Source organism: Microcaecilia unicolor, chromosome 3 (assembly GCF_901765095.1).
Source record: "Microcaecilia unicolor chromosome 3, aMicUni1.1, whole genome shotgun sequence".
NCBI lineage: Eukaryota > Metazoa > Chordata > Amphibia > Gymnophiona > Siphonopidae > Microcaecilia > Microcaecilia unicolor.
The window spans coordinates 140,220,074-140,245,266 of NC_044033.1; the positions used below are offsets into that span (position 1 = coordinate 140,220,074).

A 25,193-nucleotide genomic window follows, 5' to 3' on the forward strand; every position below is an offset into this window, starting at 1 on the left:
ATTTGCTTTTTAGAAATAGTTAGGGATAGGATCAGTAGGTGCTGAAGAAGAATTAGAGACCAAGACCAATTTAACTGTTTCAATCTCAGAAGGAATTTGAAAAGCAGAGATTGTACTACAAAGGACTTTGATATCTTGCATGTTAGTATGAAGTAAAAAGGGGGGGATGGTAATGAACAAATAGAAGATTTAGCATCAGTGACTTTATTCAAGAAAGAGTGTTGCTAAGTCATTAGCAGCAAGGGTTAAACATGAAGTTTTGAGGAGCCAGCCTGATGCAATATTTTAAATAGACAAGAAGAATTAGTATCTCTACACAGTAAAGTTGAGAAGTTTTCTTTCTTTGCTAATGAAATGACTGATATAAAATGGGACACAGTTTGTTTAAAGCTTGATAAATGAGATGGAAGGCAGGATTTATGCCCTGATGTTCTAAATGCCTCAGTTGGAGTAGAAAAAGGCCCTGATAGTACTATGGATGTGATTGAAAAGATTTCAGTTTTACAGGACAGACAGGTGCTATTTTATCTAAATTATTAAGAGTGTAGTGTCCAGATGGAGACCTAATCATCTATCATTCAGTCAGAAAAGTCAATAGGAAAGTTTGGACAACTAGATACAACATTCTCAGGAGAAAGATCCTTAAGCTTACTAGTTAATTTCACATAGGACTGGGAGTCATTTAGTCTAGGAGGCTGAGAATGAAGAGAAAATGCAAGGAAGAAGGGAGGATATGCTGAAACCTAGATAGATTTGAGGAGAAGGCAGAAAAATGGAAGAATGTTGGACATGAAGGATGGATAGGGCATGAAGTGAAGGAGAAAGGAGAGAAAAGAAATAGTGAATGAGCAGGAGGCCCTGGGAACAAGGAAGCTGAACCAGGGACAGGAAACAACATGATTAGAAAAATAAAATAGCCAGAAAATAAAGGTAAGAAAAATTATTTTATTTTTAAGTTTGGGTAATTGAATTTACATCTCTGGAAAATGACAGCACAAATTAGCAGGTATAAATATGTAAAGGTAGTTTTTTGTAGTTGATTTTCAAAGAAAGCATATACTTTCACTTACAAAACTGGGGCAAAGTTTATGGTTACAAAGTACCTTCAGACTTGGCCAAGTGGTCCCTGAGGAGTGGAAGAATGGCCTAGTGGTTAGTGTAGCAGCCTGAGAACCTGAAAAACCAGGTTCAAGTTGCACTACTCTGCAGCTCCTTGTGACTCTGGCAAGTCACATAACCCTCCATTGCCCCTGGTACAAAATAAGGACCTGTATGTAATATGTAAACCACTTTGATTGTAACCACAGAAAAGCAGTTTGTGTCCATACAAGATTGGGAATACACATGTATCTTTTTGTACTGTGTAAACCACACTTGAAAACACAGCGTCTTTGGATCTGGGCACTCTACAGCAATTCTACCTGTAAATAGCTACATTCTAAAATCAGTACATATATGGCATGTACGTGTGTGAACACCTCCATTTCCGTACAGAATTTCTGTACAAGGCTTCTAAAATGACATCCACTATCCCTTAAATAAATACTTATTGGTGCCCCACTTGCTTCTACTGTCTCACACAAAGATATTGACTGCTGTGTATTTCTGCTGTTGCAAATCACTATGGGCCCCTTTCACCAAGCTTCGGCAAAAGGGGTCCGGCACTAGTATCGGCACGTGTTTTACATGCGCACCAAGGCCACCTTTTACCGCAGCTGGTAAAAGGGAAGTCTCGCCTTCCTGCAGGAAATGGCCATGCAACAAGTCAAGTACTTGCCACGTGGCCATTGTTTTGGGTGGGGGGCAGCCGTTACCACCACCCATTGAGGTGGCAGTAAGGGCTTCCGCATTAACCCGGCGGTAACCGGGCAGCACGGCACTGCCAGATTACCTGTACCCGGCGCTAGAAAAATAAAATTTTGAAGCGCCAGAAATGATGGTGCACTAGGAGTGGGAAGTACTGCCGGGCTGCTGTGGTAGCCCGGCGGTACTTCCTGTATAGCAAGCGGTAATTGCATTGGGCTTACCGTCGCTTAGTAAAAGGAGCCCTATGTTTTTCTAAGACTAGAATACTTTTATTTAGAACTTATTTATTGCACATTTCTAGCCTGCCAAATAATTAGGTAGCTTACAATTCACATTGTAACCAGGTGCCCCTAAGTGCAGCCAAGGATAGAACAATCTCCTCCAGCCACAGGCTCCCGGTACAGTAAAGAAATAGATGTCCACCAGTAACTTCAATCTTAAGGACTTTATTCCATGCAGGTTTCTAGTACACAGTTCCAACAGCAGCATTCCCCTTAAATCTTAAGCACATATAAGCCACCTGAAAGTGTGTGGCAAGTAGTCCCCTTTAAGCAGCAGGCTATTAGCACATACCAGGATTCAATACAGGCTCACAGTCAGCTTCAGTCTAGGCTCTTTATCCAGTGCACAATAAAACAGTAGTCCAATTCCAAATAGAAGCAGTTCTTTCAGTTCATCATCACAGTTAAATCACAAAGCAGCAGTTTCTATCTTCTACTCTCTTTACCTTCAGAAGAATTCAATACTTTAGGGACTCCTCATACCCAAGGGATTTCACCCTGCATCAGCTTCACTGCTAGATTAAATACTTTAGGGACTTCTCTTACCCAAGGATTTTCAGCCTGCAAATACTTTTGGGACTTCCACACACCCAAGGGATTTCAGCCTGCTTCAGTACTTTAGGGACCTCTCTTACCCAAGGGTTTTCAGCCTGCCACTGCTTCTCTCTTTCTGCTTCTCCCCTGGGACTCCTTCCCACCTGCCTAATCACCCCTCATTTCTGCTACCACAACCAATCATTCTCCTTCCATTAGCTTCCCCCATACCCATACCAGCTGAGTTGAGTATTAGCCTAATGATGAGCTCCTGCACACAGGGTTTCCTAGCTCTCTTTCCCCCCAGTGGCAGCCAATCTACACATCCTGCCAGCTTACCCCCCATGTCTTCTCCCATTGCAGCTAGGAGTCCAGTCCGGGTTCCTCATCTCACCCCCTGGCTCCTTGCCTGCAATGCGTTCTGGGACTTGTATTTCAGACTAAAACTGCCTTAACCCAACTATCCTGGAGGTGACTTTATCACAACATACATCAAAAGGGAAGTTCATATAAAACAATAAAAACTCTACAAAACACAACACAAACATACCCCCTCACTCAATACTGCTTCCCAACCATCATTTCTCATCATTATAAGACACACAGAGTTTTCAACTGTTTTTTTTTTAACTGGCACTAATGTATATTCAATTCTTTTTCCTTTTTATTTCTTTAGAAAAGCACTTCGGGAAATATTAATGGCAAAACTTAAGCATGACAATATTGTACAGTATTTCCATGCTTGGCGTGGTATAGATACATATGTTGATACAGATGAAAGCACTTCATCCAGTAATGCAAGGTAATAAAATCTTTTTCTGGCAGTTTTCATAAATAATCCTTTTTTCCCCTCTTTATTTCTGGTTTATTTATTATCAGCCCTATTCACAAAAGTGTGTTAGCATGTTAATGTGAAAAACAGACATTAATAGCGAATATGCCAAATTAGAAATAGCACACATTTTTGCATATTAAATTTTGGAATAAGGCTACATGAAAAAAAATTAATCTATATTATGGTGAAATTTTTTTTAATCTTTTAAAATGTAGTCGGTGATAAAAAGTGGATATATTAAACGCTGGTCTTGGCAACATGAATATTATATATTGACTGTTCTGCCAGGTGTTGGAAAACTTATACTAAAATGAAATGTTTATTTTAAGGAGACCATTTAAAGTTTGTTACTGATTCGTCACAATTACAAAGAATAGGAATATAACCCAAAACTAGTAAATTATCTTCTGTTGCACATACCGTGTTTTAATTGTGATAAGCTATGTAAGAACTGCAAAAACATTATTTTGTGTGTTTATCATTCATATTTATCATACAAGTATATATAAAACCTAAGCAGTTAGCATGGGCCTGCAGTAACGGCTACTGTGCGTTAGAAACAATCAGTGTGCTAAAACCTTCCATGCTGACTGCATGCTGTGTTAGGTGGCAGGAACTAGAAAGATAATAGTCATGGACTGCAGACTACAGTTAGTACACGGTACTTCCCATATGCTGTCACTCATACAGTTAGAATGGTTGCACTTACTGTAAGGTTGCCAATTGGATCCAGATTCATCCGACAAGGTTGATCCAGTCCTGGGTTTACCCCACTGCATGCAGGGACTTGTAGTCTTGCTTTTCTTAGAGCATACAATGGGGAAATGAGAACTAAAGTCCCTCTGTACACTGGGGTAAACCCAGGACTAACCCAGGACTGGATCAACCCTGTCGGGCGAATCTAGATCCACTTGGCAATCCTACCTTACTGCCTCTTCAATGGGAGGCATTAAGGGCCCTGTTTACAAAAGCGTGGTAGCATTTTTAGCATGCACTAACTGTGTAGATGCTCATAATATTCCTATGGGTGTCTACACGATTAGTGCAGTCTAAAAATGTTAGTACGCCTTTGTAAACAGGGCCTCAAGTGCATTAGCACTGTTTGCAAATTAACTTAACTCACACTAAAATATATATATATATATATATATATATATATATATATATATATATCTATATAAAAAATCAGGCACCTCAAGTCTTTATTGGCAATGTACTTTAAGAAACTTCAATGATCACACTCAAATAACTTTGTTTCTTATTATAATTATCTTCACCTTAGCGCTCAGCGGTGCCGCTTGACAATATCATAGCAGTGGCGTAGCTACGTGGGGCCTGGGCCCCCGTAGATTTCAGCCTGGACCCCCCTCCCGGCAAACCCGCCACCGCCTACCTTCGTTTTGCTGGCGGGGGCCCCAATCCCCGCCAGCCGACGTCCTCTCCGGCCTGCTGCAGTCAAAAAAGTCTTCTTCCTTCTGTTGCTGACGTCCTGCACGTATTAATCCGCAAAAAAATCTTTTCCGGAGATGGGAAGGCGGTAGAACGAGAGGACATGAAATGAGATTGAAGGGGGGCAGACTCAAAAAAGATGTCAAGTAATATTTTTTAATGGAGAGGGTGGTGGATGCTTGGAATGCCCTCTCGCGGGAGGTGGTGGAGATGAAAACGGTAACGGAATTCAAACATGCGTGGGATGTGCATAAAGGAATCCTGTGCAGTAGGAATGGATCCTCAGAAGCTTAGCCAAAATTGGGTGGCGGAGCAGGTAGGGGAAGAGAGGTTGGTAGTTGGGAGGCGAGGATAGTGGAGAGCAGACTTATACGGTCTGTGCCAGAGCCGGAGATGGGAGGCGGGACTGGTGATTGGGAGGAGGGAAATACTGCTGGGCAGACTTGTACGGTCTGTGCCCTGAAAAAGGCAGGTACAAATCAAGGTAAGGTATACACATATGAGTTTATCTTGTTGGGCAGACTGGATGGATCATGCAGGTCTTTTTCTGCCATCATCTACTATGTTACTATGTTATTGTCACACTGGAACAATGAACAAAATGTGTGCAATCAGCAAACAATAACAGGTAACTGAAATATGGATCAATTATAACACTAACTAAACATCTATATACTGTCTAAACAGTACCTGGGAAAGTCAGGACATATAATTCACTGAGCCTTAGCAAAGAGATCTGTCTCTCTTTCCTTTCCTCCTGGGCTACGACTGAAGCAACAACTGCTGGGTAATTTCAAACTCCAGGCCAATCAGAACCCAGTCAACAAGATTTCTTGCTTCCTGTTTGTGTCAAACTAAAGAAAAAACACTCAGTTCTTTGTAGCAGCTTTACAGCAAAGAAACACCACCTGCTGGCCAAATAGGAGTACACTTCAGAGCATAATACAGGAAAATATCCAATACATTTTACAGGCTTAAACTCTTTCTTCACAGTATATTTTTTATAGTTTTTAGAAATCTTGCAAATTGCTTAAATCTTATCAACTCCACAACAATAAATATATTTGTACTCATCTTTTCCGAGTATGGATTACAGGCTTAACCCAGGGGAAAATTTGTCCTTCATAGACTGTTTTGCCTCTTAAGGCTGTATCAAGGCTTTACCTCATATTGATTATGGAAGACATTTCCTTAATAGGTATGTTCAGTTTGCAAGTTTCGCCTGAGGCGGAGCTTGCATGCCGCCCACCTCCTCCCAGGCATTTTACCTGGTCACGGTGACTTTCCAAACCCGGCAGCAGCAGTGATTCCCATACGCTGCCCTGCCGCTGCGAGCACCCGCCTCTTCCCTTTACTGCAGCTGCCTGAGTGAAATAGAAGTTACTTCAGGCGGCCGCAGTAAAGGGAAGAGGCAGGTGCCGGCAGGGCAGCGTATGGGAATTGCTGCCGAGCTTGGCAAGTCACCATGACCAGGTAAAATGCCGCGAAGCCACCCTCCCTGAGATGCCGCTCCTAAAGAGTACCACCTGAGGCCCCCGCCTCAGGTGGCCTAATGGTCGGGCCGCCCCTGTGTAGGCATTCTTTCTATGTTTTTGTTGTACAATTTTGAAAAAAACATAAAACCAAATGAATTCAAGCCTTGTTAAAAGCATGCACATATTCCATTAGCATTCTATGTAGAGTAGTGCTGAACTAATACATAAAGAGCCAGCCAAGTAAACTGATTGCATGTGATGCGTCTATTTACATTTGGAATCCATGTATACTTCTGCATTCCTAAAATGAAATTTAGTCAAATCATCATTATAAATGAATACTAATCTTTGTCTTTTCACATTTTTTAGAACTTAGATAAGCACCTAATTTCTCAAACCAAGGAAGAAATTTAAAAAGCTGGTGGGAAAAATCTCACCTTAATACACAGTCAGAGTTGGATAGCCAGGTTCCCCCTTAAAAATAAGGAACTGTAGTAGGAGACTCTAAATATGGCCACCAGAGGGGACTAGCTCCCATGAGGCCTTATAGTACTACTACTACTACTACTACTTAACATTTCTATAGCGCTGCCAGGGTTACGCAGTGCTGTACAAGTTTAAACATGGGGAAGGACAGTCCCTGCTCAAGAGAGCTTACAATCTAAAGGTAAAAACTATGTAGTCAGTGTAGGTATCAGGAATGGGAAGGTGGTTAGGCACCAAAAGCAAGGGAGAAGAGATGGGCCTTGAGTAAGGACTTGAAAATGGGCAGCGAGGGCGCATGGCGTATGGGCTCAGGCTAAAGTCAGGCGTATAGTCAGCCTAAAACCAGTAAAGAAGTGACCAGAGCTGGAAGTTAAGGTAGATTAGCTGTCAGTTAAAGGGATGTTTCCCTGAGAAGGAGACACCTGAGAACGTACCAGAGAAGGGTATGTCCTCCTGCCATACCAGTTGTGGTGGAAAGCAACACAGAGACTGAGATGAACAGTGCATCCTGAGAAACTGAAGATAGAGGGAATACATGACATAGGTACCGGTTCCAGTGAATTTGCCTTCTGGATGTGTCCTATCAGGACCGGATTAACACTATATTAGGCCCCAGGCAAGCATATATTTGTGGGCCTTTCTACCATGACACCCCTCCCCTCAGATTTACTTCTTTTCTCATCACAACCACCCTCTCTCTAGCACCGGGGTTTTCAGCCCACTGTGCTCTTTCCAGAAGTAGCAGGGAGATGTGCAGAGCCAGCCTGTGAGCGTGGTAGCAGTAATAGTTTGTGAATGAGAGAGGGTGGGGACTAGGCAAACACATACTTCAGTGGAGTGGCTGAATGGTTACAGCTGGGGAGCTGCCAAGCTAACGAGTTCCAGGAAGGAAATTCTGGGTCAGTACTGGATTTTTGACAACTCTATCCTGGTACATTATGGGACCTGATGTGCTGATTTTCAGTGGGTACCTCTCCACTCTTGTCTGTCCCTAACCCCCCCCCCCCACCCCCCCCCCCCCCCCCCCCCCCCCCCCCCCGGGCACTCCGTTCTGTTGACAGACCTTTCTTGCCTGTCCCCTTCTCCTCTACTGCTAATTCCAGACTCCGTTCCTTCTATCTCGCTGCACCACACGCCTAGAATAGACTTCCCGAGCATGTACGTCTAGCCCCGTCTTTGTCCGTTTTCAAGTCCAAAAGCTAAAAGCCCACCTCTTTGACGCCGCTTTTGAGTCGTAACCACTGCTCATTTGCCTGTACCTTTTATCCCCTCCTCTTTAATTCCCCTTACCCCTTAGTTCTGTCTGTTACCTGTCTTATTTAGATTGTGAGCTCTTTCAGCAGGGACTGTTTTTATGTGTATGGTGTACAGCGCTGCGTATGCCTTGTAGCGCTATAGAAGTGTTAAGTAGTAGGGTAATATCAAAGACTACAAATAGCATTTGTAACTTGACAGCTCTGGAGAAGTGGGTTGAGAATTAGGGAAGTTGGGCAAGTCATGTTCACATTCTGTGCCAAGGATGAACTGCCCCAAAAAGTGAGATTTACAGGTGATATGCCTGAGATATAAATTTACAGATTTCATTTGTAACAAAAGGCGCACATATGGAAGAAGCATAATAAAATATTTAGCTTTCTTTGGTGCCTCTGAGAGGATTCAGACAGAGCAGAAGCAGTATTAGGGCAGTTTGCAAAGGAATTTGCCCAGGAAATCTAATGGTTAGCTTGATAATTTCTCCGAGCTGCATATTCATCACTATAGGGTATAATGGGGTGACAAGAACCATCTCAAAAAATGGCTTACCATCAGTTTCAGTATGTATCTACTCGGCTAGCATTTCTCCTCCTTTCCCCACCCCACCCCACATAGTCTGGTATCTTTTTCTTCCTTCCCTCTCCTCAGTCCTCCAACCTTCCAACAGCATCAGTGATCAAGGAAGCCTCACCTCCTGCCAGCCCCGGAAGCCTTCCTTATTCCGCAACTTCCTGTTCCTGGAGGAAGTGATGACACTGTGCAAGATGGACGCCTAATTTAGATGCTCCCGTCATGAGTCTGAACAATTTACCTCCAGAGCTTCAGGGTGCCTGGTTTTCTGCATTAAACATGGGGACAGGTGTTAGAAGTCCTGTGGCACTAGAAAGGCAACCAAAAAGAGAACTGAGGATGGTAAACTGGTATGCTGTACAGCAGAGCATCTGGTGAGCTGAGGACCACATGGCGTGGCCTCAGTGGAGGGGGATGCTAGGAGCCCAGTACACCTGGACCAAAGCACAATGGAGGAGCAGATAGAATCAGAGCTAGTGATGGAGTTAGAGGATATAGGAGAAATATAATCAGAAATAACATTGGTGAAAGTGCAAATCAAGGTTGCAGAGTAGGGGATTAAGGCAGACTTAGTGGACATGCAGATTAATAATGTGGAAAATCATATGGATGGCTGAAAGGACTTGGTGTCAGAGGTGCAACACAGGATTGAGGAATTGCAATCTTTTTACCATCGGCAGTGTACGTGAGCTGATGATTATCGCCCAGTTAATGTGTGTACATAAGTACATAAGTAATGCCATACTGGGAAAAGACGAAGGGTCCATCGAGCCCAGCATCTTGTCCACGACAGCGGCCAATCCAGGCCAAGGGCACCTGGCAAGCTTCCCAAACGTACAAACATTCTATACATGTTATTCCTGGGATTTTGGATTTTTCCAAGTCCGTTTAGTAGTGGTTATGGACTTGTCCTTTAGGAAACCGTCCAACCCCTTTTTAAACTCTGCTAAGCTAACCGCCTTCACCACATTTTCCGGCAATGAATTCCAGAGTTTAATTACACGTTGGGTGAAGAAAAATTTTCTCCGATTTGTTTTAAATTTACTACACTGTAGTTTAATCGCATGCCCCCTAGTCCTAGTATTTTTGGAAAGCGTGAACAGACGCTTCACATCCACCTGTTCCACTCCACTCATTATTTATATACCTCTATCATGTCTCCCCTCAGCCGTCTCTTCTCCAAGCTGAATAGCCCTAGCCTCCTTAATCTTTCTTCATAGGGAAGTCGTCCCATCCCCGCTATCATTTTAGTCGCCCTTCGCTGCACCTTTTCCAATTCTACTATATCTTTCTTGAGATGCGGCGACCAGAATTGAACACAATACTCAAGGTGCGGTCGCACCATGGAGCGATACAACGGCATTATAACATCCTCACACCTGTTTTCCATACCTTTCCTAATAATATCCAACATTCTATTCGCTTTCCTAGCCGCAGCAGCACACTGAGCAGAAGGTTTCAGTGTGTTATCGACGACGACACCCAGATCCCTTTCTTGGTCCGTAACTCCTAACGTGGAACCTTGCATGACGTAGCTATAATTCGGGTTCTTTTTTCCCACATGCATCACCTTGCACTTGCTCACATTAAACGTCATCTGCCATTTAGCCGCCCAGTCTCGTAAGGTCCTCTTGTAATTTTTCACAATCCTGTCGCGAGTTAACGACTTTGAATAACTTTGTGTCATCAGCCAATTTAAATACCTCGCTAGTTACTCCCATCTCTAAATCATTTATAAATATATTAAAAAGCAGCGGTCCTAGCACAGACCCCTGAGGAACCTCACTAACTATCCTTCTCCATTGTGAATACTGCCCATTTAACCCCACTCTCTGTTTCCTATCCTTCAACCAGTTTTTAATCCACAATAGGACATTTCCTCCTATCCCATGACCCTCCAATTTCCTCTGTAGCCTTTCATGAGGTACCTTGTCAAACGCCTTTTGAAAATCCAGATACACAATATCAACCGGCTCCCCTTTGTCCACATGTTTGTTTACTCCTTCAAAGAATTGAAGTAAATTGGTCAGGCAAGATTTCCCCACACAAAAGCCGTGCTGACTCGGTCTCAGTAATCCATGTCCTCGGATGTGCTCTGTAATTTTGTTTTTAATAATAGCCTCTACCATTTTCCCCGGCACCGACGTCAGACTCACCGGTCTATAATTTCCCGGATCTCCCCTGGAGCCTTTTTTTAAAATGGGCGTTACATTGGCCACCCTCCAATCTTCCGGTACCACGCTCGATTTTAAGGATAAGTTGCATATCACTAGCAGTAGCTCCGCAAGCTCATTTTTCAGTTCTATCAGTACTCTAGGATGAATACCATCCGGTCCAGGAGATTTGCTACCTTACTGCTAAGTCGGTGGGTGGCGGTAAGGTCTCAGGCCCAAAATGGATGTGTGCTGATTTTTATTTTGCCGCACATCCATTTTCAGCCCAAAAAAGGCCTTTTTTGCAGGCGTGCTGGAAAATGGATCTGTGTGTGTCCAATACAAAAGCGCAGGCCATTTTTCAGCGCACCTTAGTAAAAGGGCCCCTGAAATAGAAGCCAGGAGGTTTTGATATAATAGTTTTATCATACAGAGAAAAACATCTCCAAAGCCAAACCATGTTAGAGTGTGAAATAGGTATTCCTATTCTATTCTATCGAATTCTTTTTCAGCATCCAGTGAAATAGTGACATATTGTTTAGATACCGAATTAGCATACGACAGGATATTCCAAAATTATCTGGAGTTATCATTAGGAGGCAATTGGGTGTAAATCCATTCTGTTCTCTATGGATAAGCTGAGGCACGAGTTTTTGTAAACGAGAAGCAAGTATTTTTGCATATAGATGTTAATAAGAGAAATTGGTTTATAATTCTCAACTTATGGTTTTTATCCGGTTTGGGAATAACTACAATAGTGGATTCTAAGAAGGATCTTTTATAGAAGGGAACCTTTAGTATTTGATTATAAAATTGTAGCAGTTTAGGAACTAAGGGGTCCTTTTACTAAGGTACGCTGAAAAATGGCCTGCGTAGTGTAGACACGTGTTTTGGGTACACGCAGAATTATTTTTCAGCGCACCTACAAAAAGTGCCTTTATTTTTGCCAAAAATGGACGTGCAGCAAAATGAAAATTGCGGTAAAGTCTCAGATCCAAAATGGACGCGCAGCAATTTTCAGTAAAGTCTCACTTGGTAACCAGGCGGTAATGGTCTACACGTGTCAAATGCCACGTGTAGCTGCTGCGCGTCAGAAAATAAAAAATATTTTTTGGACGCACGTAGCGGACATGTGCCAAAATTGAAATTACTGCAAGGGCCACGCGGTAACCGGGTGGTAACTCCAATTTGGCACGCATTGGGTGCCTACACGGCTTAGTAAAGGGGCCCCTAATATTTCTGAGAAGGCTGTATAAAATTCTGTTTTAAAACTGTCATAACCAGGTGTTTTGCCAAGGGAAAGAGATTTAATGGCTGAACAGTGGTGTACCAAGTGGGGGCGGTCCGCCCCGGGTGCACGCCACTGGGGGGTGCCGTGGCGCGCGCCTGTCGGCTCCGTGTTTGCTTACTTCGCTCATTCGCTGCAGCTCCCTCTGCCCTGGAACAGGTTACTTCCTGTTCTGGGGCAGAGGGAGCTGCAGCGAACGAACAAAGTTAGCGAACTCGGAGCCGACAGGCGCGTGCCGCGGCACCCCCCCCCCCCCCCCCTCAGCAGCGTGCACCCGGGGGGGTGTCATTTCGCGGGGGGGGGGGGCGCATCGGGGATCCGCTCCGGGTGCCATCCAGGCTAGGAACGCCACTGTGGCTGAAAAGATTTCTTGTTCAGTAATTTTCAGGTCTAATTGGTCAAATATAGAAGAGATTTTAGGAGGAGATATAGATGAGGTGAATTTTTGGAAAGCTGTTGGTTAAAATTGAATTTCAGGATTATATAATTTTATATAAAACATTTACAATTATTGAGTGATTGTGGGGTCAACGATGTGAGATATACCAGAGGAGTCTATTATTTGAAGGACTCTGGATCTGTTAATTTTGGATTTTAGGTATTGAGCCAAGAGATGGCTAGCTGTTGTTCTCGACATAAAATCTAGACTTTTGAGGGTGGATACAAGCGATGGCTTCTTGTGAAATTAGAGAGTTAAATTAAGCTTTATATTTTTATAATTCAGCGTAGGCTGCTGAGTCTTGATGAAGAAGATATTGATTTTCAAAGGATTAAACTTGAGTTTGTAATGTAGCCAAAGTTTTTTTTTGTTTTTTTTTAAATGATTTTTGTGTTTACCAGCAGTGAAATTCATTATTGCACCTCTCACACTGGCTTTAAAAGCATCCCTCAGCTACTAAAGAGACTTCTGAGGGTTGATTGTGGTTGAAATAGTTGATTGTTGCAAGTTTTATTTGTTCAAGAAAATTAGTATCTTGCAATAAGGAGGGTTGGAACCTCCATGGTGGCTTTGGTGATGCAGAGGAACTGGAGAGGAGATTTAAAACAATAGGTAAGGCCAATATACCTGTACGAGAAAGGTGAAACAGAAGGGAAGTGGAGATTAAGAAAAATTCAATGCGAGAGTAACTAGCATGAGGATAAAAAAAAGGTATATTCTCTTGCATTGGGCTGTAGGATTCTCCAGGGATTTAGCAGGCCAAGGTTGGTTTTCAAATTATCAATAATAATAGTAGATTTCAATGGTCTCATATGGACTAATATGCAATCCTGAATTAAATTAAAATCACCTCCTATAATAAGGTTTGAAAAACCAAACTTTAGGAGTTCAGAGGTAAGATTTTGGAAAAAATCCGGACAGTCTAAATTGGGACCGTAAATATTTAAGAAAGTTTATATAGTATTAGAAATATTTAGTTCAGCTAGGACTCATCTTCTTTCACTGTCAGAGTTGCTTATTAACAGTAATAGGAAGGCTTTTGTTAACTATTATTGCAACACTGTTACGTTTATGAGATGCAGCAGAGAACACAATTGTATTGGGCATTTAATCTAAAATTATCTGATTCGTTGAGATGGATTTCTTGAACTAAGGCAATGTCAGTTTTAAGATTTTTAAGGTATATAGAGAGGTTTTTTTTACATTTGATGGTGTTGTTTAACCCACATACATTAATGAAACTATGTGCATGTGAGATAAGGTAGCATACTGATGTGACACAGATTAGCTGGGTAAATATCTGCAAAGATAAACAGTGTGGATATGTAGATTATTGTCTTATTCTTAGGGCTATACCAACTTGAGTGTAAGAAACATTGCAGCAAAATAGTTAACAGAGAGATAACAAACCAAAGTAAATAGACCTTGGTATGTATAATAACAATGCAAAATGGGTGTAGGTGGACTGGGAATATGGAAATTGCCTAGACTTCCTGTGCACACAGAAAATGGAGTTTGGAAGCAAGCTAAAGCATGATAAAACATCCTAAAATGAGGCAGATAAATTATATCATCATTTATCTTATGTGTTCAATGACTTAAAAGAAAAATTGAGTACTTAATAATTTTAAAACTACAAATTACTAATCAAATCTAGATATTAGAATATGGTTAGAGGTAGACAAATCAATTAAGTAGCTCAAGAGAAAAATTGAGCACAAGATTTAAGCCACAGATTACTAATCACATCAAGGGATTAGAATATGGTTAAAGGTAAACAGAGTAATTAAGCCATTCAAAAGAAAAATTGAGTACATGGCTATTTTAAACCATAGATTACTAATAATATCTAGGAATTAGAATATGATTAAGGTAAACTGAGCAATTAAGCAGCTCAAAATAAAAAATTAAGTACCGTATTTTTCGGACTATAAGACGCACCGGACCATAAGACGCACCTAGGTTTTAGAGGAGGGAAATAGGAAAAAAAAATTTTCCTTTGTCCCTCCTCTAAAACCTAGGTGCTCCGGTGCGTCTTGTCCGAGGTCGGGATCGCCCTCCCCTACTTACGTCACGCGATGTTCCCTGGTGGTCTAGTGATGTCGGGGCAGGAAAGAGCCCCCTCTTTCCTGCCCAGCGCGCTGCTCTCCGTCCTCCTGACTGCTTCCTGACGGTCTCGCGAGATTCAAAATGGCCGCCGAGAATTGAAGTCTCGGCGGCCATTTTGAATCTCGCCGAGACCGTCAGGCAGCATTCAGGAGGACGGAGAGCAGCGCGCTGGGCAGGAAAGAGGGGGCTCTTTCCTGCCCTGACGTCACTAGACCACCGGGGAACATCGCGTGATGTAAGTAGGGGAGGGCGATCCCGAACTCGCTACCTTCGGACTATAAGACGCACCCCCCATTTTCCTCCCAAATTTGGGGGGGAAAAAGTGCGTCTTATAGTCCGAAAAATACGGTAGTTATAACTTTTAAACCATAGATTATTAAACATATGTAGGTATTAAAATATGATTAAAAGTAAACAAAGCAATTAAGTAGCTCAAAATAAAAGTTGAGTACTTAGCAATGTTAAATTCCAGATTACTAATCATAACTAGTTATTAGAACGTGGTTTAAGGTAAACAGAGTAAATAAGCAGAAGGGACCTGTAAATTATATAGTGAAATACAGATTCAAGAAGTAGACGGTTAATATAAAATGAACCCCAGATATGAACTGAATGAAAGATCGAGGAAATTCTTTTATGGAGTTGAGATAAGTGGCCTAGTGGTTAGGGTCGTGGACTTTGGTCCTGGGGAACTGAGGAACTGAGTTCGATTCCCACTTCAGGCACAGGCAGCTCCTTGTGACTCTGGGCAAGTCACTTAACCCTCCATTGCCCCATGTAAGCCGCACTGAGCCTGCCATGAGTGGGAAAGCGCGGGGTACAAATGTAACAAAAATAAATAAAATAAATTGCAGGTCTTCAGGCACATCAAAAGATTTGGTTGTGTTGTTCAGTGTGATTCTCATTCATGCAGGGTAAAGAAGACCAAACTAGGCTCCCGCTCATTTAAGAGAGTCTCTCATGGCTAGGAATTTCTTTGCACTTTAAAGGTGTAGTTTTGCTGAGATTGGGAAAAGTCATAATTTTGGATACAGAGCTTACATTTCTCTTAAAAGGGCATGTTTGATGGGTTTTGCACAGACAGGCAGTTGTTTAAAGTGTGGCACATTGGTGTGCACACAGATTTTATTTTTTTAATTTTATCTGATTGGTTTCCAACCACACACTTTCAAAACCGGTGAATACTATTATGCTTATGTTTATTAACACAACTTAATATACTGCAGTTACTGAGCGCAGGTCACAATGGTAAAATAAAATAAGAAATAACAGAAAGGAAATTATCTAAAATAGGAAAGAAAGCACTCATACACGATGAACTTACTACAGTGGAGAACATTACAGAAGATTTGAGAACTTGTTTGGCCAGCAATACCACATCGTGCTTGTAGTTGGATTCTAAATTGTTGATGAACTGTGCTCAAACTCACTCCTAAACATTCTATTTGTAATTGTTCCAGATTTGGATAGCAGCCAACCAAGACTGGTCTCTAGTTATATGAAAAATGGGGTGAGAGGGGTTTGGGGTAAGGCATTGAGGGGGTAAGGGAGAAAATTATAAAATTGTTGAAACATTGTTCGGAGAGTTTGGAATAGTGTATGGCTTATATTTGCTCTGTATATTGTTTTTTCATTGGAAGTGTGATTGTTTTCAGTAAAGAAAAATTGGGAAAAAAAATTCCTAGTGACCACAGGGCTGAAGAAAGGCAGAATACCAGTTGCTATTCACTCTTTACTAAAACAGTTTTTCAACCTTTGTTTCTGTAGTTTGAGTTCAGTCATCTATCTCTGCTTGTCCTTGGTCTTCTCTTGTTTTCTCGCTACCTTCACATTCCTTCTCTTTTAAGAATTCTTCTCATTTCTTTCTAATTTCTTTTTCTTTCACGCATCTCACCTCATGTCCTTCTAGTCTTACCCTTTCCTACCACTTCTTTCTTGTCCTTTTCTCATCTTTGTCAGCTCTCTCCACTATGATCTCCTTTTTCTTTTACGATCTCTATTAGCCATTTTCTCTTCTTTCTGCACCCTGTCTCTCCTTTGCTTTCTCTTCCTTCTCTCTTCCAGATCATGTCCCAATTTTCCAGCATCCTTCTTGCAACTCCAGTTTCCTATTACATCTTATCAGGGCCAGCCCAAGGGTATCTGACACTCTAGGTGAACTTTCAGCTATGTGCCCCTCGCCAAAGGACAGCTTAAGGCACTCCTTCTCCCATCTCCATCATCTCTCCTTGCCTTCCACTACCCGGCTGTAGTCCAGCATCTTCCCTACCTTTCCCCCTCCCCAACATAGGTTAGGTGTCCAATGTCTTCCATTTTCTACCTCTCATTCTCGAGCATCTCTCTGCTCCTCTACTTTCTCCAAGGTGTTAAGCAGCTTTATTTCCCCACTCCATCCAGAATGTCACCAAAGCTGCTGTCAACTTGTTTAAAGAAGCCTACTGTGATTGGCGCAAAACCAGGAAATTTGGAGGGGGTGAGACCCAGCAGACCTTGAGCATGTGCATATTTGCTTAAGGCCCCACATCAGCTGTGATGGATCTTATTTGGCCAAGCTGATGGCTGCCTTAGTGCTACCCCCAAGTTGTGTGACCCTAGGCAGGTGCTTAGTCTGCCTGGTGGTCGGGCTGACCTTGCTGCCTCTGTACCCTCTCAGCTCCTCTCACCTTTACAACCCGTATCTACTCCTCTCATAGTCTCTGTCCCTATCACCCAGATTCTATTCTCCTAGATCCTTTTTGCCTCTTCTCTTCTAGCTCTCTTTTGCCTCTTCTAACCCTTGACAGCAGCATTCTTTCTCCCAGGCAGTAGCCCTTTCCATTATCATCACCCCTTCTTACCCCATCTCTTACTCTCCCAGCACATCTCTGAGTTCCTTTTCTGTTTTTCAGTCTTTGCTTCTCTTCTTTGCCTTCTGGCAGCTACAGATAGGAAGTGCGTCTGTCCTGAGCTCCTGCATCTCTTTCCTCCCCTGCAGCCCACTGGTCAGACATAGCCAATAGGTTGCAGGGAGAAGGAGGAGCAGTAGCTGGGAAACATAAGCACTTTCTTCCTGCCATCCACTGCAGGAGAAAACAGTAGGAAAGGCAGAGATGGCAAAGGAGGCCTATCCCAAAGCTGGAGACTTACCACCGCTATGCTGGAGATTTAAGGCCAGTGAGTGAGTTTTCTCTCATGGGCCCCAAGCATGTCGAGTTTTAGCAAATGTACATTCCAAAACTAATATATTCTAATCAATAAAACACAAATAAAATTAGTTTGTCTACTTTTGTTGCCTGGTTTCTGCTTTCTTCTGTCTTTTCTTAACTCTCTTGCCAGGGTCTCGTTGTTCTTTTGGCATTTCTTCTCGCTCTGTCCATTGTTCATCTTCCCTCTGCATTCCTTTCCGACCTGTCCAGTATCTCCCTTTGATGTCCCTGCCCCTGTCTTCCTGCTATGTTGAGCTTCTCTCTTCTCTGTATCCTTATTCTTGTCTTGTTCATCATCTCCACTCTGTGTTCATATCCTTCTCCTCCCTACCCAGCATTGCCCTTCTGTGTTCCTATCCCTCCCCATGTCCAGCTTCTCCCCTCATTCTTCCCTTCCCCACACCATATGACCCACCCCTACCTCTAGGGAAGGCATCTCTCCAACTCTCTTCCTTCCCTCCTGTCCCTACCATGTCTGGGAGTCAGCATCTCTCTTCCTTTCCTCTTGTCCTCCCTCCCCAAGGGGTCAGTATCTTTTTTTCCATTCCTCCTGTCCTCTGTCGCCAGAGGTCAGCATCTCTTTTCCTTTTCTCCTGTCTTCCCTCCCCAGGGGGAGCATCTTCCATCCTTTCTGCCTGCCCCCCCCCCCAACCTGTACAGACCAGCATCTTTCTTCCTGTCCCCTACCCCAGGGACCAGCACTTTGGCGTTTTCCTCCTGTTCCCCCACCCCCTGGGGGCTATTATCTGTTTTCTTTCATACCTGCTCCCCGCTCACCCCAGTGGCCAGCAATCTCTCTGTCTTCTCGCCCTCCTTCTGCTCCTTCTCCCAGGGGTCCAGCAAGTTTCACTTTCTCTTCCCTCCCTCATATTGTGTGTCCCTCGGTTGGTCAAGCATCTTTCCCTGTTCTCCTTCCCCATTGTCTCGGCATCTCTTATTCTCCCCCCCCCCCCCCCCCGGGTCCAGCAAGCATCCTCTTTTGCCCCCCCCCCTACAAAAAGAGGTGGAAGAAGGTAAGTGTAGATTATATTTTGAAGAAATTGCGAGAAACAGGCTCAAGTGATCTCAAGTCAGGAAACAGTAGAGCCCGATGAGTTTGCGGTGCAGGAAACATTACGATAGTTGAAGAACTTGTACTAAGTCCATTTGTCAGATTAGTTGAACAACTGGTATTTCTCAGTCAATGGTGTTTCGAATCATTTGCAGTGATCTTGACCTACAGTGTCTTAAGCGGTGTAAATGCCAACACCTAAGTTAGTCGCCGACCAGATGTATTCTATAACAACCCTCATAGATTTTAGAAACACCCATGACCCATCTATTCCACGCCCATAGCCATGCCCCCTTTTCAACTATGTGACTTAGAATTTACAGACATCATGTTACAGAAGACGCTTAGACATTCGTGCACGTAAATTTGAATTTAAGTCGTGCTATATAAAATCTGGGGGATTGTGTATATATCTAGATAGATATACAGATAGGTATAAGTATTGATTGTGTGTATAGATAGATATAGATAGATACACTCTGTTCACTGCTACACACACTCCAAAGCTCCTCTTATATCCCAGTCTTAAAGTTAGTGAATAAAAAAGAATAGATTAACATATACTCTAGGTTTATAGAGTAATGCTGAAATAAATCCTTTAAGCAGATAGACACTTATAATAGCTGTTTTATTTGTTTGATTTTAATATTCTAATTTGCCTTTGTATCCAGAGACAACAGTGGCCAGGTGTATGAATGCCTTTTTATCCAAATTGAACTTTGTGAGAAGGGAACCCTAAAGGACTGGATTAGCAAGAGAGACAAAATTAATGAGAATATATCTTTCTCTGTATTTGAACAAATGCTGCAAGGAGTGAAATATATTCATTCCAAAAATCTAATCCATCGAGACCTTAAGGTAGGTAAAAACACATGTATATGTGTTATTGCACGCCTCAAATTTCTTAACTGAGTACCCAGTAGAAAGCTGCATTAGCCTGGAGCACTACTGTGTTGAGAAAAGACTTGGGATGCTGGGGCCAGAATCCAAAGAAAGCCTACTGGCTAGCCTAGTCATCTAAGTTATAGGCACCCAAACTTGAGTGAATTTGCAGCTGAACTTAAAGACCCTTTTAATAAAATGTAGTAAAGTTTTGTACTTAACTCCATGGTAAATGCAAAGAATGTGCACTAACTGTTGGGGCCATGCCCAGCATTTTCCCATACAGTGACTGCATAACAAAGTTAGTTTGAACACTAACTGCAGCAGTCACTGTGTGTGGTTACGTATCCTGCACTAACTCCAGTGTGTAGTATCAGAGACGTAGCTGGGGGGGGGGGGGGCACCAGAGGAGCGGCTGCTCCCCCAAGGACTTCTGCCGGCGCCCACGCCTATTTTTTACACAATCTGTTGCATTTAAAACAGGCGCCGGCAGAAGTCCGCTCTCCTCTCCCCCTGCGCCTTCAACCTGGCTCCACTTCTGTTTTGTATATGTCCTTAACCTGCCCATTTCCTGTCCCATAACATGATACGCAGTTATCACAGTACTTAATGCATCCTGTCATGCCAGTACAGTTAATTACTGTGCTAATGTGCTAACAGGTACTGAATATTGGTTTCACTCGCCAAGAGTGTAATTTTGTAAAGAAAGCAGTAATATTTGTGCAGCAAATATTGTGCATAAATAACCAGAATATTGGCATGTATAAAATGCACCTAATTGCCAAAAATCTACCTATGCAATATTCTGAAACTACACTCATATCTTTGATAGCACATAGTATACAGGTGGGCATTCACATGGGAGGAGCATGAGTGGGATGTAAGTCATCAGTATGATCATTTACACCAGCTGTATGGCTGGCATAAGTACTCACGCTAAGCGCATATGATCGTATATACCTAGTTACACTAGTATTCTATAAAGGAATGTTATCGCTTATTTTCTTTTATAGAATAAGCATTAACTCCCCTTTATAGATTTGCCAACTCTTTACTGTATCTTAGTAAAAGTGTCCCTTAGGTGCCTGAGTGTTGAGTAGAAATATTTCCTAACTTTAGGCTATTTAAAACTGAATAACTTTCATTTAGGATTGTGTTTATTCTCTTTCTTTTTGATATACTCTTGGACGATTCTATCCCCCAAGCCCTCAAAAAGTTCGCCAAGTCCCACTGCAAACTAGATATCTGCCCTAACTACCTTATAAAATCAACTCCTCATCAATTCATATCTGACATCACGCTACATTTGAATTATATACTACAAAATGGACTATTCCCAAAGGATAAAGGAAATATCTTACTCACCCCAAACCCAAAGACTCAAAGAAAAATGCTAATGACTTAACCAATTATCGATCAGTAGCATCCATCCCCCTGATAACCAAATTAATGGAAGGTTTGGTGACCAAACAACTTACTAACTACTTAGATAAATTTTCTATTCTTCATGATTCTCAATCAGGATTTCAATCTAACCATAGCACTGAAACAGTATTAACTACTCTTCTTACTAAATTCAAACGAGCAATTGCAACTGGCAATAACATACTCCTTCTACAATTTGACATGGTTAGCCATAAAATATTATTAAACATTCTGGAATACTTCGGAGTTGGAGGTAACGTTCTCAATTGGTTTAGAGGTTTTCTAACTACAAGGTCATAACAAGTGAAATCCAACTCTAATACGTCAGCTCTATGGATACCAGAATGCGGAGTTCCCCAAGATTCTCCACTCTCCCCGACCCTCTTCAACCTAATGATGACACCCCTGGCCAAGCTATTATCCAATCAAGGTCTCAATCCGTACATATATGCAGATGATGTAACGATCTACATCCCGTTCAAATATAACTTAATGGAAATTATGGACGACATCAACCAAAGCTTCCAAATTATGCATTCATGGGTAAATGCTTTTCAATTAAGGCTGAAAAAACGCAATGCCTTATACTCACTTCACAATATTTCACAAGCAAATTCACCTCCATAACCACACCAAACTTTTCCCTCTCTGTCTCAGACACCCTGAAGATTCTCGGAGTTACCATTGATCGAAATCTCACACTTGAAAACCATGTGAAAGATACAACCAGGAAGATGTTTCAGTCTATGTGGAAACTCAGAAGACTGAAACCTTTCTTCCCAAGAGGTATTTTTCGCAACATGGTACAATCAATGGTGCTGAGTCATCTAGACTATTGCAATGCGCTGTATGCTGGTTGTAAAGAGCATATCATCAAGAAACTTCAGACAGCCCAGAACACTGCAGCTAGACTCATATTTGGAAAGACAAAATATGAAAGCGCAAAACCCCTTAGAGAGAAGCTCCATTGGCTTCCAGTTAAAGAACGTACTGTGTTCAAAGTTTGCACTCTGGTTCATAAAGTCATTCATGGTAACATTCCAGCATACATGTCAGACCTTATTGATTTGCTACCCAGGAACGCTAAAAGATCAGCACACATATTCCTGGGTCTTCATTTCCCTAGTTGTAAAGGTCTAAAATACAAACTAGTACATGCATCCTGCTTTTCCTACATTGGCACGCATTACCACTTGATCTGAAAACTATTCACGACCTAACCAACTTTCGAAAATCACTAAAGACTTTTCTTTTCTTTTTCACAAGGCTTACCATAACAATTAACAATAGGAATTCCAATGCATCACTACCTACTTGATAATCTGACTGTTTTCCGATTTATTGAATTGATTATATCCATTATGTTACACTTGTTTTTGTATGTAACCAATTGTTTATCTACTCTTGAACGGCGCCTGCCATGATGTAATATTGTAAGCCACATTGAGTCTGCAAATAGGTGGAAAAATGTGGGATAGAAATGCAACAAATAATAATATCTAAGTTAGGCACCAAGGGCTAGATTCTATATATGGCACCTGAAAATTCTGCATGGAAAAAAAGTATACCTAGGCTTATTCTCTAAAGCATGTCTGTAACGAAGTGCCTAACACCCACCTGGGATTAATCCTGCAGCCACCTAAATGGTCTGTTCCAGCACTGCTCAGGCCCAGTACCACTTGTGCACATGCTCTACTCTGGCATACCCTTCTTCCCACCTGCTGGGTTACGCTTGCCTCTGGGAAAGTCTCCCATCCACAAGTTATTTCCTTGGTGGTTTCTAAAGACACTGGGGCCACAATCTCAGGGTCCCACAGTTCCCAGAAAACACCCACACACCAAGCACACAAACACCAGGATTCTAGGTCAGTCCAGAACAAACAGAGCTAATAAGTGAATTGATTTACTATCATGGAAAATAGAACAGTGAATGAATGAATAGAGTGTAATTAGCAGACAATAACAGGTATCAACATAAAACTAACTTTTCCTTTAGGAAGCCATCCAGACCTTTTTTAAACCCCGCTAAGCTAACTGCTTTTACTACATTCTCTGGCAATGAATTCCAGAGTTTAATTACACGTTGAGTGAAGAAAAAGTTTCTGTGATTCGTTTTAAATTTACTACTTTGTAGCTTCATCGTGTGCCCTCTAGTCCTACTATTTTTGGAGAGAGTAAACAAGCGATTCACATCTACCCGTTCTACTCCACTCATTATATTGTAGACCTCAATCATGTCTCCCCTCAGCTGCTACTACTACTACTACTTATTTCTAGAGTGCTACTAGACGTACACAGCGCTGTACACTTGAACATGAAAAGACAGTCCCTGCTCGACAGAGCTTACAGTCTAATTAGGACAGACAAACAGGACAAACAAGAGATAAGGGAATATTAAAGTGAGGATGATAAAATAAAGGTACTGAACAAGTGAGTAAGGGTTAGGAGTTAAAAGCAGCATCAAAAAGGTGGGTTTTTAGCTTAGATTTGAAGACGGCCAGAGATGGAGCTTGACGTACCGGCTCAAGAAGTCTATTCCAGGCATATGGTGCAGCAAGATAAAAGGAACGGAGTCTGGAGTTAGCAGTGAAGGAGAAGGGTGCAGATAAGAGAGATTTACCCAGTGAACGGAGGAATGTAGGGAGAGATGAGAGTGGAGAGTTACTGAGGAGCTGCAGAGTGAATGCACTTATAGGTCAGTAAGAGGAGTTTGAACTGTATGCGGAAACGGATAGGAAGCCAGTGAAGTGATTTGAGGAGAGGGCTAATATGAGCATAACAACACTGGCGGAATATTAGTCGTGCAGCAGAATTTTGACCAGATTGAAGAGGAGAGAGATGGCTAAGTGGGAGACCTGTGAGAAGCAAGTTGCAATAGTCTAAGCGAGAGGTGATAAGATTGTGGATGAGTGTGCTCAGAAAGGAAAGGGCAAATTTTGGTGATATTATAGAGAAAGAAACGACAGGTTTTAGCAGTCTGTTGAATATTTGCGGAGAAGGAGAGGGAGGAGTCGAAGATGACCCCAAGGTTACGAGCTGATGAGACAGGAAGGATGAGAGTGTTATCCACAGAAATAGAGAATGGGGGAGGAGGAGAGGTTGGTTTAGGGGGAAAGATAAGAAGCTCAGTCTTGGTCATGTTTAGTTTCAGATGGCGCTGAGACATCCAGGCAGCAGTGTCAGACAGGCAGGCTGATACTTTGGCCTGGAATTTGGCTGAGATTTGTGGTGTGGAGAGGTAAATCCTGGGAGTCATCAGCATAAAAATGATACTGAAAGCTATGGGATGAGATTAGAGTACCAAGGGAAGAAGTATAGATGGAGAAAAGAAGAGGTCCCAGGACAGATCCCTGAGGTACACCAACTGACAGTGGGATAGAAGTAGAGGAGGATCCACTAGAGTATACACTAAAGGTACGCTGGGAGAGATAAGAAGAAAACCAGGAAAGAACAGAGCCCTGAAATCCAAGTGAGGACAGCGTATCAAGGAGTAGGCTGTGATCAACAGTGTCAAAAGCAGCAGATAGATTGAGAAGGATGAGGATAGAATTAGAGACCTTTGGATCTGGCCAGGAACAGATCATTGGAGACTTTAGCAAATGCTGTTTCAGTTGAATGAAGGGGGCGAAAGCCAGATTGAAGTGGATCAAGAATAGCTTGAGATAAAAGAAAGTCAAGGCAACGGCGGTGAACAGCACATTCAAGTATCTACCAGGCGCTCTGCATCTTCAACCTTATGGCCAAGGTCATCCAGGCCCACGCACAGGTCACTTATTAGTGATTTCAGCTGCACTGCTCTTTCTCCTATATCCTTCTGCAAGGTATGCTTCAAATCTGAGAGCATAAAATTTAAATCTCGCTTCGTCAGTGGTTCACTAGCCTCAGAAGAGTCCAGTATAATAAAATCATCACCTGATTGTTTGCCAGATTCTACCATTGCACTATGCAAGTCAGGCATGCCATGTGGCTCA

The 25,193-nt window shown here is 42.3% G+C and overlaps 1 protein-coding gene across 1 annotated transcript in view; it reads left to right on the forward strand.

Annotated features, from left to right (window-relative positions):
* EIF2AK2 (eukaryotic translation initiation factor 2 alpha kinase 2) overlaps positions 1 to 25,193 on the forward strand; it is a 219,104-nt gene that overhangs the window by 177,309 nt on the left and 16,602 nt on the right. Inside the window, exons 17-18 of the mRNA XM_030196395.1 lie at positions 3,298 to 3,423; positions 19,587 to 19,773. Of these exons, the coding sequence (XP_030052255.1) occupies positions 3,298 to 3,423; positions 19,587 to 19,773 (313 nt within the window). The remainder of the gene's footprint in view (positions 1 to 3,297; positions 3,424 to 19,586; positions 19,774 to 25,193) is intronic.